Here is a 12,009-nt window from a genome sequence, read left to right as displayed (position 1 = left end):
TATGCAGGTCAAAACATTAACTGCAGCCTTTATTTTAACCCAAAGCCTCCATGTGCACAGTGTTGAATATGACAATAAATGGCAGAAGAGGCATACACTAGATGCAGAAATAAATGTCCTTGTTTCTCTTTGACTTTGTCAAGAACCTTTGCACAAACCACACCACATCTCAGTTACAACCTCAATGTTCACACATCACTGCTGCACTCAAAACACTTGCTGCTGACACATACTTAGACTTACACTTGTTAAGAAACTGAGGTGCAAATGGTTCTGCGAGCAGCGAACTCTCAGGTTTAACGCCCTGTCTCTTTTTTCTTATTTAATTACCTTTTGTTCTTGTTCATTGCAGAGTTCTTCTCCTCAGCAACACTCCTCCTCCACTGGTGATCCGTACAGGCATTTGAGCACGTCTCTACAGCTCCATGGTTGGCCTTGCTCCTCCTTTATCTCCTCTGTGTCCTCTATGTGTTACTGTGCACTGGACAGCAAGAGCAGGCACAGCAGGGAGGGCTGCTCGAGGTCGAAGGCTGCTCACCTACACTCATCGACTAAACTCCGCGCCTAAGTCCTGCTTATCAAACGACTCTATGAGTGAGTTAACCTCCTTCTCGCTTTATCTGTCAACCACAAATCAGTAACAAAGCAGACCTCATGCCTCCGTTTCCTGCAACAAAGCAGACATGCCAAGACAAAATGCCCCAAAGAAGCCTCGAAGTAGAGTGCAAAAACTCGCAACAGTCATTCACTCGTCCCCTCAACATAAACAAGTCAGCATCTTAAATGGAGGAACTGGCTCTGATAGATAGGGGAACTCACATCAGTTTCTGTGTGTGTGTTTGTGTGTGTTTGTGTGTGTGTGTGGCCGTGTGCAAGGGGGAGGGGAGAGCGAGTGAGAGAGAGAGAGTTAGAATTGTGAACACAAATGGAGTACCAATAGAGGAAGGAGGAGGAGAGTTAGAGAGAGATAGTGATGAGCAATCATATGAGCATCAGTGTACTTCAAGAGGGGAACTCTCGGGTTCTTTTTAAGTGTCAACACAGGAAAAAAAAATAGGCCACACCTTAAAGCCTCTTTCTGATACAGTTTTCTGTGTCACTGTCAAACCCTGGCAAAAGAATTAAGTTACTAAGGAGGAATCATCAAGGGCCTGGTGACACTGTTGAAACCGGACACGTGTCTCCCCACTGGATCTCCAGGGTGCCCCACATCACGTCTATCTTCCTGATTTCTCCTTTTCTTCTTTTTTTTAAACTGCCGCTGTCATTTCTCAGGGTAGCAAGTGATTACACAGGGAGGTAGTGTTTGTGCTTGTGAATGTCGCTGTGCAGCTGGACAGGGAGGCTCAAAGGAATCCTTGTTTTAACACCCCAAGAGGAAGAGGCAACCAAACAGGGGACATTAATGTCCCCAAGTCTGCAGAGGTGGCTTCTTTGCTGCAGGAAGCTGAGTGGCTGGCAGAGACAGTGAGTGGGCGACACTGCATTCAAAAGCAAAGAGAGATGCACAGGGCTCCCGCAGACCTTGCATGCCAAGTCAAAAACACCTAACATGCACTTGGATTTCGCTGAGAAGTTAGATTATTGAAGATCTCCAGGGGCGTACATGCACATGTTGCAGAAAGACACAACACGCCATTTCCGGACAATGTGGTAAACTTACTGTAATCTTAAGCAATGCTTCTTTAAAACAGGAAGCGCCACTCAGCTGGTGAAGAACATTGGACAAAAGAACAGCTAGTGCCATTTTACTATAACTCAACACGCTGGCACGCCCACGTTACCTGCAGCGTTACCTGAGTTTTAAAGCCCCCATAAGACTTTTGTCGTAACCACTGCGTATATTTCTATATGTTTTTTTTGTATCTATTATGTATGCAAAGTACATATTTTGAAAATTCGCAGCAAAACCACCAAACGTGATGCTTACAGTCTACGGAGCAGCCGTCCTGTTACGTGGAAGAGCTGAAAGTTTCATTACATCACATGTTTGCAGGGGATTCCTCCCTTTGCTTGAACCAGGTTTCAATAAAACAGTAAAATAACTCCATCTGAGTTAATTAATCAATTCCTTTAAACAACACCTATCTTATTTTGACTGTAATACTGTCATGACCTCTAATATATATCGTTAATTAATTATTTCGCTTGAGAGACACCTGTAAAGCCTTTTCCCATCAGTTCTCTGTATTATATTGCCTCCTTCAGGCGTACTGCAGCAACTGCACATAAAGCCAGCACGATTCGTGAGTTGGCAGAAAACGGGAGTCAGCAGGTTACTTCTGAATCGAGACTCATATTCCCAGAATTCATGTTAGTTCCGCCTCAGTGGCGTATCGCCTTCTTCACCGCCTCTTTTCCTCCTGCTCTCCGTTATCCGCTGAAAGGAGTTGTGTCCCGGCGAGCAGCGTCCTGAAACAGCTTTTCCGCTGCCAGCTGCGGTTGCAGTGGGAGATGGATGAGAAAGAAAGCATGCTCAAGGATGCCAGATGGAGACAGGGGAGGTAGGGATGTGTGCATGAGCACAGTGTCTGAAGGCTGGTCACCGTTGCTGTGAGAGTGTGATGTGCTTTTCTCCCCCCCAGCACTCAGACTTCCAGATTTATTGTCTGGTGCATCCCTTCTGCCTGTCAGGAGGGGTGTGACACGGACGCTCCTGCAGATCCACTGTTTCAATCAAAAGCAACTGTTGATTTTCTGAAAAGATGGCTTTTCAAGGGGAAAGCTTATGCCATGCAAAAAATATTTTTGGGAGGCCTACATAGTTGATTCACAGCCAGCTGACAACATTGTGTCTAGATGCAATGCATTTTTTTCCAAGCTAAACTGCTATTTCTTTGCTTTTCAATGAATTATAAGATCCCTGAAATAAGATATAAAAATTAAAACAAATAAAAAATATCAATTGTCCTTACATCTATAGTACTGTTCACACTGATTGTTAAATTCAACCAGTCTGATCAGTCAACAGTTCAGGACCCAATGATAATGAAGTGATATTAAACATAAAAAGCAACAAATCCTTATATTTCACGACCAACGTTGCCAATTGTTTTACAGAGTAAATGAATAATAGATTAATTTACGGTGGAAATGAATGTGTTGTTCATCACTGAGTCAATTTCATTATGATTTTACCTGCTGGATTCTTCCCCAGTCACTGCTGAGTTCATCTCTTAAATGTTAAACCCAGGCAGCACTAAAACCATCTAGAGGCTGTTGATAGAGGTATTGCTTCAGATAAGTGACAGGGAAACTCAAAATAAACGGCTGGTAATGAATCACTATTCTTAGGGGAAGTAGGAAGGTTGCTACTTTACCACTGAAGCATAAAACTGTAATTTTATGGAAGAGTGTAAAAGATCAAAGAGCTAATTAAAAGCCAGACAAAATATCTGTGCAGAGTGTCTCGTTCAGTTATCGATTGGGCTGTAAGACAGCTTCAGAATCAGAATCAATCAGAATCAGAATACTTTATTGATCCCTGGGGGAAATTATTTTTTGTTACAGTGCTCCATTTTAAACCAACATTAAGACAAGACAGACAATACACTAACTAAGAATAGTACAATATATACATATATATACATACATAAGTCACTCATAAATAAATATTTGGAAAAGAAACATGTGTAGCTGTAGCAGCAAACAGTGTGTTAAGTGGATGCGTTGTACAGGGAGATGGCCACAGGCAGGAATGATTTCCTGTGTCGTTCAGTGGTGCTTTTCGGTAATCTCAGTCTCTCACTGAACGAGCTCCTGTGACTGACCAACATGTCATGGAGTGGGTGGGAGGTGTTATCCAACATTGTCTTTATCTTGGACAGCATCCGCCTCTCCGACACCACCTTGAGGGAGTCCAGCTCCATCCCCACAACATTGCTGGCCTTACGGATCAGTTTATTAAGTCTGTTGGCATCTGCGACCCTCAGCCTGCTCCCCCAGCATGCAACAGCATAGAGGATCGCACTGGCCACAACAGACTCATAGAAAATTCAGTGGTGTCCACCACACTGAAAGTGCCAAGCTGTAAGTTGAGCTGTACTTTGATCCAACAGATTACTTGATTACTTACTTACAAGGATGAGAGTTATATAATATACAATTCCTGTAGTATAGTGGTGAAAATAATCCTTGATCAACAACGAGTCACTCAACAACACCTGCATGTCAGGCAAGAATCTAAACCAGTTCTTTGTAACAGATCAGTTTTCTCTCTTCGACTATTGTTTAAAGAACACAAGCGATGTGATGACACAACTTCTCAGCATAAATGTGGGCTATGAAGTACTTATTATGTTTTCTGCCATTTCATTTCAAGGCCACGTTTAAAAAAAATAAAATGAAAACATTGCATCCTGTCAGAGTTTTTTTTTGTATAGTCAAAGTTGGACTGTGTTGGGAAAGTTATGAACCGTAGTGGTTTAGTTATTTGTCTAACAAGTTAAATATTTTGAGTAGAGCTACAAAGTCCTTTAGGGTTGTGTCAGGAAGATCATCTGGCATAAAAATCTGCCAGATCAAACATGCAGTGCTACAATTGTGGCTCTTGGGGGGATCGCCCTAATGGGGCGATCGTGGCTCAAGGGTTGGGAGGTCGCCTTGTAATCGGGAGGTTGCCGGTTCGAGCCCTGGCTTAGACAGTCTCGGTCGTTGTGTCCTTGGGCAACCACCGACTGGTGGTGGTCAGAGGGCCCGGTGGCGCCAGTGTCCGGCAGCCTCGCCTCTGTCAGTGCGCCCCAGGGTGGCTGTGGCTACAATGTAGCTTGCCATCACCAGTGTGTGGATGACTGGATGTGTAAAGCGCTTTGGGGTCCTTAGGGACTAGTAAAGCTATACAAATACAGGCCATTTACCAATAAAGGAACAGCTGAAAGTAGCTTCCAAATTGCAAATTCTGATCAAAACACACAGATGAGCTTTATGACTAAAGATGTTTGGTGTCTAACTTAGCTATTGTTGTATATAAGTTCATTTTGATTAAAAGATCAATCAGCACTAAAACGAATAATGAGCCATATATGGTAAATAATATAGCAAATTTCTTGTAAGTGTGACTTGCAATACTTCAAACATAAAACAAAGAACTAATGCAACCTGCTCGTCAAGTGATGCAGATATCTGAATTTCCAAATAGCTCATGTTGGGCCCAGAAGATCTAGTATGATGTTAATATACTGATACACTATTTATCCCAAATGGTTTTCTTGTGAAGAGCAGCTATCAGAATCAGAATACTTTATTGATCCCTGGGGGAAATTATTTTTTTGTTACAGTGCTCCAGTACAGCTACAGTAACTTACTCACTTTGAAGAGCTGAGGTGTGCTTTTGTGTGCTCTTATTGCACGCTCCCCAAAGGCTAGTCCTCACCCCTCTTTCCTTTTATAGCCTCAGACATGTGGAAGAAGGGGAGGGTGATGGAGGGGGGCAGCCTGTGTGAAGGAGTGGCCCACTTCTACAAACATGGCGCCACGGCTGGATGTGAACGGTGTAAATGTGTAACAAGGTGCCTGCCCCTCCCTCATCCACCCTCCATCCCTCCTACTCTCATCTGCTGTTGGGGATATGATCCAAAGAGGAGAGAGAAGCCGGGGAGAGCCTTGCCTCCTTGTCACTCTCTCACAACACCGTGAGAGCACAGGACGCATGCTGTCCTCCAGTACACCCACACACACTAGCACGGAGAGTGAGAGACACTGAGGCAGAGTGCGAAAGAGAAAGAGGGGTACAGGAACGAGGAAACTAAAAGAGGGAGGGACATAGCAAAGCCAAATCCTGACGGGAGAAAACTGAAGGGTTTTCTGTTTTCTCCTGAGGAGCTGCGAATAACCCTCGGTGAAAGATGGCAGAAGGGGGAGAGGGAGAGGAGGAGATTCAGTTCCTGCGAACGGTAAGTCCTACTTACTTTCCTATTGTGAAGGACTAACCTGCCCATCTGTTTGTAGACGAGTTCTAGAGATTAGTGGATGGAGAGTGAAGTCACGAGTTATTAAAGAAAAGAAGTGAGAAGAGAAACAAAACTATTTTTTTTATGTAGGAAAATCATTTGATTTAACTTTCAACCAGTCCTCATATTCCATCATCAGTTTCATGGCGCTTTCAGTGTTTCCTGGACGAATGGTTTCTTCACTTGTATCCCTTTTGCTCTCCTGGCATCGAATTTTTTAAAACTCAGATTTTGTAGTTGCAGTTCACAGAGCCAAGTCCCGCTTCTGTATATAGTTGACTATTTTTACGCCGCCCTCATTGTGCCATGACCTGCTTATTAGTTGATCTCTTTAAACCTAATAATTGATTATTTCAGTTTCGTAAGAGCTCAGAAATACATTACTCAGTCATATTTAGATCTTTCCACAATGCACCGCATATTGTCTTGCATAATCTCTTTTAAATTATCTTCATAATCTTCTAGATTTAAGAATAGGTGGTAACAGAGTATGTGTGCATATGTGTGTGTGAGCACAGATAGATAGACAGGGGCTGGTGCATCTGTTAGCATCGTTATCTATTTATATCTAAGGAAAGTAGAGCCTGTCAGAGTGGGGTGAGAAGGCAGAGCAACAAGCTAGCCAGAGTTTGCAGGGGACAGCTGCCCAAAAGCTATACATCTTCCTTAGTGACGCAAACAGACAGAGTGTTGCGATAGCCACTTCACAGTTTAAAACCTGTAGGAGAAGACCCCCCAGAACCATCTGCACCAGCTGAGAAGGCAAAATAGGTCTTTATAACCACAATATGTGAGAAAACACTCAATGAAACTGGTCTAGATGTCTGTATTGATCACTGTTTTTTATTTGAATCCACACTGCTTCTATCACTGCAACCTAAAACTTACCAACTTATATTAGGACCTACAAGAGATCTGGGCAAAATGTTTCCCAACCCCTTTCCTTTTACTTTATGTCAGCTGGGATAAACTCCAACCCCTACAATCATAAATTAGATGAAATATGTTTCCTGAACTCCCAATTAATGCTCAGTGCAGGGAACCTATTGTTAATTCTTCTCGTTATATCTTTGCCTGTGTGAAACGTAATAATTCCTTCGAAAAATTCATTTAGATCTCGTATATTATTTTCACTGACACATATATTATGTGTCAGTGAAAAGTAATACTGACTTTTGAGCAGACTGTTTCCAGACGCTTGTGTGAGCTATCAAAGTGTTTCACTTGGTTTTCCTTTGCAAACAGCTTTAACAAAAACACTGCAGTGAAATGTGTTTCTGCTAGTTTGTGTAATTGCTATCATTGCTGAAATGTTTACCTAAGTGACACTGAATCTGTTTCGATGTGAATACCAAAGTGCAAGTACAAGTATAAAAGAGCGTAGACAGAGGCATACAGAACAACCAAAAGCAAATTATTGATGGACAGGATTCATTTCAAGCTTGTGAAGCCAGCTCACAATAACCACAAGAATTACAGAGTAACACAGCTGTTGCTGTCTCAAAAAAATGTTTTTTTCTATCTTAAGAAACTTACAAATGAATTGCAAGCCACACTTTGAATGCCTTCAGCAGGTTTGTCATTTGGTCCAAGAGGATCAGTTAGGATGAAACTATAGAACACCAACACTTCAAAAGAAAAATAAATAGTGTAGCTCTCTTTGAATTATTAATGTCTTGTGGACTTCAATGGGTTTATCTTTGACACTAACAGTGTCAGGGTCAGAGGTTCTGTCGACATTTTTTGCAGGAATACAGTACTAAAAATGTTGGTGCTCATGGCGCTGTTAGGCCTTTGGATTAAAGCATCCACCAAATGTTTCTGGTTATTACTCTTTTAAATACATGGGAGGCATTGTGTGAGTCAGCTGTCTCACTCTGTTGGGGTAGTTCCCTTGGTTATGTTGGAAGTGGGAGATGTGAAGAAAATGAAGAGAGAGCACAGAGGAGGTTTTAACTCACCTGGACCAGCTGGGCAGCAGATTGTAGCTATGTCCAATGTTATCTTTTTGCCGTTATGTAATGAGACATGAAGGTTCATAGCCTGCACGTCAAGGCTTTCTTTTGAGCTCAGGGTTTTGGCTTATACCTAGAAAATACTTCTGTAAAACAATTTCAGGCAAATGAGCAAAGTCAACCTTTAAAGTTAAGAGAAATGCAGGTAATTATTTTCGTTATGAGCTAGCTGTTTAAGATATTAGTTCAAGTAAAGCATAAGTTATATCTTACTAACGCCTGTAGGTCATAGAAGTAAAATTTTGGGACTCATAAGTAATGTGTTATATGCAGTTACGGTTAACTTGACTGCCGGTGTTTTTTTCTCTTTTATTCAAGGTCCTAATTTTATAAAGTTCAAATGCCCCCTCATGTCCATCATCGGGACTACAAGTCATAATTTGGACTTCCCTACTCCCCTGTGGAAATCACTGAACCCTTTTGTTGTTTGTTTATTAAAGCAGCTAAAAGAAAAAGCATTGTAATCTCATTGGTCCCTTTGTTTTTATCATTTTCTCTGTTACTCTATTGTTTTTCACCCCTGCTGGGAATCCTCCAAGTAACAAGAAAAGCCGTGGGAGTTTTAGCGTAAGGCAATGCATTTAGTGCTGCATTTAGTGATTTGGGGGTTAGGGGTGGGGGATGTTTAATAGTGAGGGAGGAAAAGAAGACAAGATGAGATCCGTTAAATTGTAAATGCTGTTCAGTGTGGGACACGGGGAACACTTCAGCACATCTCCAGTGACTGTTTTTACATCACGAAAAGCCACTTATAGATTACTCAGCAGTCCTTCTCTATTTGGTTCTGGTTTATGGTGTTCTTGTAATACAGCCCTGGCCTGTGACTCATACAGCGGTGACTGATCGCAGTGTGGCTTGAATAGTTGTACATTCAGAAGTGAGCTTAGCCTTTCCACCTGCTCTGCAGTAGCAGGTTATTTAAAATCGGTCTCCACTCAAACAAAGTGGATGCCCTTCGGTGAACTACAGGTATCTCGTACTCAGCCTGCCCCCTAAAAAATGTGCAAGCACTTCAGCCCCCGCATTTACTGTCAGAGCAGAGACTGTCTTTACTTGCAGTAGCTAGCAGACTTTTCTTTTCTCTTCAGTGGTAGCCACAGCCTGCACTGATGTCTCACATAAACGTGAAAGATCCCAGACAGCGGTGCTGTTTCTCTGTTGGTGAAACTAAAAGCTGTGTCACTGTTTCACGATGCCACATTTGCCATTTTAAAGCACACAAGCAAGCGAGTTTAAGGGGCAGTCGAGTTCCAGTCTATAACAGCAGTTTCTTTTTATAGTGTGCCACTATAAGTGCACACGTTCAGGAGGGAGAAACCAGAGGAGCCAGTGTCCTATTTGCCAGCATCCTTTGGGAGAAGTGGTATGTGTACATGTGTAGACATGGGTGTCTTTCTCTGTGCATCAAGCGAACAGAGACACTGTACATTGTTTTGACAGTTATGACATTTACGGTCAATACAGGCCTGAATATCGCCTTTAAACCAGAACACTATGGGCTGTTGAATTATGTTTGCAGTGAACACTGAATTGGTATTTTGCTGGGTAAAAGGAGAGAGTTAAGAAATCCTCTAAAACAATAGATTGTTTTGTAAGTCATTAAAATGTAAAAAAAAAATAAAAATAAAGATATTGTTGGGAAAAAAAACCAATAGATTGTAACTATAAAATCAAGGCCTTTGTTTTTATCTTTATAATTTTCATTTTTATTCATCCATCTATTTTCCTCAGCTTATTCAAGCCAGGGTCATGGGGGGGGGGGGGGGGGGGGGGGGGTTACTCATCTGCAGATGAGATGAGGCTGACTGAGGAAGGCCAAAACTGTTGATACATATTTTGTTTGATGGTGTTCCTGTATAACTGTACTGAGATACGGAGTCTCCATATTTCACCCTGAACGACTGTGTCCCTTCTCTTTTGATATCTCTCTCTCTTTTCTAACACACACACATACACTGAGCACATCTGTGAGCTACAGTAGCAGCAGATATTGTACTGACAGCAGATGACAGACGGGGTAATGGGGATAGGGAGAGTGCAAGCAAAACACCGCTTTAGAAGTGCTGAGCCTAGGAGATAACCACATCCACATTGGAATAGCAACACATATAAAGCTGCTCTCTCTCACACACACACACACACACACACACACACACACACACACACACACACACACACACACACACACAAACACACACACCCAGCACCTGTCATTCTGCCTGCTTTGGTCACAGCAGTTTACACAATAAACAGGTGGTCCGCTTTGCTCTTGGGCACGAGACAGACATAGGGGTGTGGGGGGTTCTGTACAAGCGTTGCAAAGTGACACAACTGTCTTGTTATGCTTGTGTGTGTTTGTTTACACTTAAATAGTCCAAACAAAGTGAAGTGAGGGGAACTGTAAAGAGTTAAATACTTACAAACTTAAGGCAAACACAACTTGTTTTGGCATTGCTATGCCTCATTCCAGTTGTTATCATACAGCCTGTATTTAACCAAAAAACAAAAATAATGTCTTCTACTGTTCTGTAGCTGGTAAACAAATAAACCGAACACTCCTAATACTTCATATACAGTCATGGATATATTCTAGTTCATGGTATAAAACTCAATAATCAGACACATGCTGTTAGAGACTGTATTCATAACGCACACATCAAAGCTGAATCTGCATTTATGAGTTGTTACGTCATCATTGTCTAGCACTGTATCACAGTTTAACAACATAACCCATTTTAACAGGAAAACATTGTAGAACCAGTGTCATTGTGATAGATTACATTAATTCTGTCATTGAATATCTTATAGAAATGAATGGAACATAGAAGCATGGTGTGCAAATGTTTAGTGTTTTTGTCTTTTCAGTCCTTGTATTTTTGGGTATTTTGCTGTATGTTCATTTTTAACATGTAACACTTGTCTTGTCATCTTGCTGTGCCGTGACTCTTAATGCTGCGTGTAACTTCAAAATTTCACATCTGTCTTACATTGGCTTGCTGATCAGCAAAATATTTTGCATAGACTTAAAGCAAATGAACTTTTTTGAAGAATGGAACATGGATTTAGGCCAGCTAAAATAACTGATTTATATAAAATTGCTTTCCATTCATTTGCTAATGTCTGTCAGGATTATCATCTTTCAAAGGGCAGAGGCAGTTTAGCGTCATTTCTGGTAGTTTGTAGCTGTTTTTCTAACCTGGATGAAAATAAAGCCTGTGTCTGTGGGCTTTCAAAACTTTTATTTAAAATTCAACTTAGATCTTCCTGAGCACTGGATTTGAGAGTTAACACAGCTTTAGCTAAGTTGTGTTTTCTAAATGTGCAACCCACTAAGCTTTTAGAGAATTTGCAATGATTAATTACTGCCTGTCATCTAAACTAACATCTCCAGTAGCTCTAATATAAACTGCTTTTTTGTAACATTAGTTTAGGTTTGTTTTCCTTCTTCTTTATGTTCTTCAGTAGCAGAAGATGTCTGCTAGTTTCCTATGTGTTCAGTATCTTGCCTGTGAGCAAGAGAATCTCTTTTGGCTCTTTCTTCAAGTAAGACCTCCAAGTATCTGCTGGTCAGCAGAAGGAGGGAATGGGATAGTGACAGGTGCAGCCAACTAAAATAGGAGTGGAGTGGAAGGGGAAGGCCCAGAGCAGGGTTGGTAGAGGTAACGGAGAAAGAAGGAAAGGGATGAAAGGACAGAGAGAATAAAACGGGTGAGAAATGCACATTGAAACAAATAGCTTAGAGAAAATTAGTAAGAATAAAAGAGAAAGCTCTTAATGTTCACAACATTGCGTCCCGTCTATTATGAAAGATTTATCTGCAATAGTTTAATGTAGCATAACAGCTTCCCTGCCTTTGTTCTTTGCCTATCTCAGCTAACTTTCATTCTTTATGAGCTATCTGCAAAACCAAGTCATCATTCCACATTAGATATCTCACCTAAAGCAGACACATACATTTACAGCATTGTAATTACTCCTTAGATCACTGCATCAATAGGAAGTTTCTTATTTTTCCTGTCATTTCTCTTCTGACCTGTAATATTTAC

At 41.4% G+C, this 12,009-nt stretch overlaps 1 protein-coding gene across 8 annotated transcripts in view; it reads left to right on the top strand.

The window, feature by feature from the left end:
- The first annotated feature begins 2,361 nt into the window (after positions 1 to 2,361).
- The window catches only part of ryr1b (ryanodine receptor 1b (skeletal)), a 67,287-nt gene continuing 57,639 nt past the window's right edge, over positions 2,362 to 12,009 (top strand). For all 8 annotated transcript variants that reach the window (XM_082503918.1, XM_082503917.1, XM_082503916.1 and 5 more), the window contains exons 1-2: positions 2,362 to 2,504; positions 5,818 to 5,891. In XM_082503918.1, the coding sequence (XP_082360044.1) occupies positions 5,844 to 5,891 (48 nt within the window). In that variant the 5' untranslated portion in view covers positions 2,362 to 2,504; positions 5,818 to 5,843. The remainder of the gene's footprint in view (positions 2,505 to 5,817; positions 5,892 to 12,009) is intronic.

This window comes from Aulonocara stuartgranti (genome assembly GCF_965226115.1).
Source record: "Aulonocara stuartgranti genome assembly, chromosome: 14".
Lineage (NCBI taxonomy): Eukaryota > Metazoa > Chordata > Actinopteri > Cichliformes > Cichlidae > Aulonocara > Aulonocara stuartgranti.
This window is presented reverse-complemented; position numbering and strand designations above follow the sequence as displayed.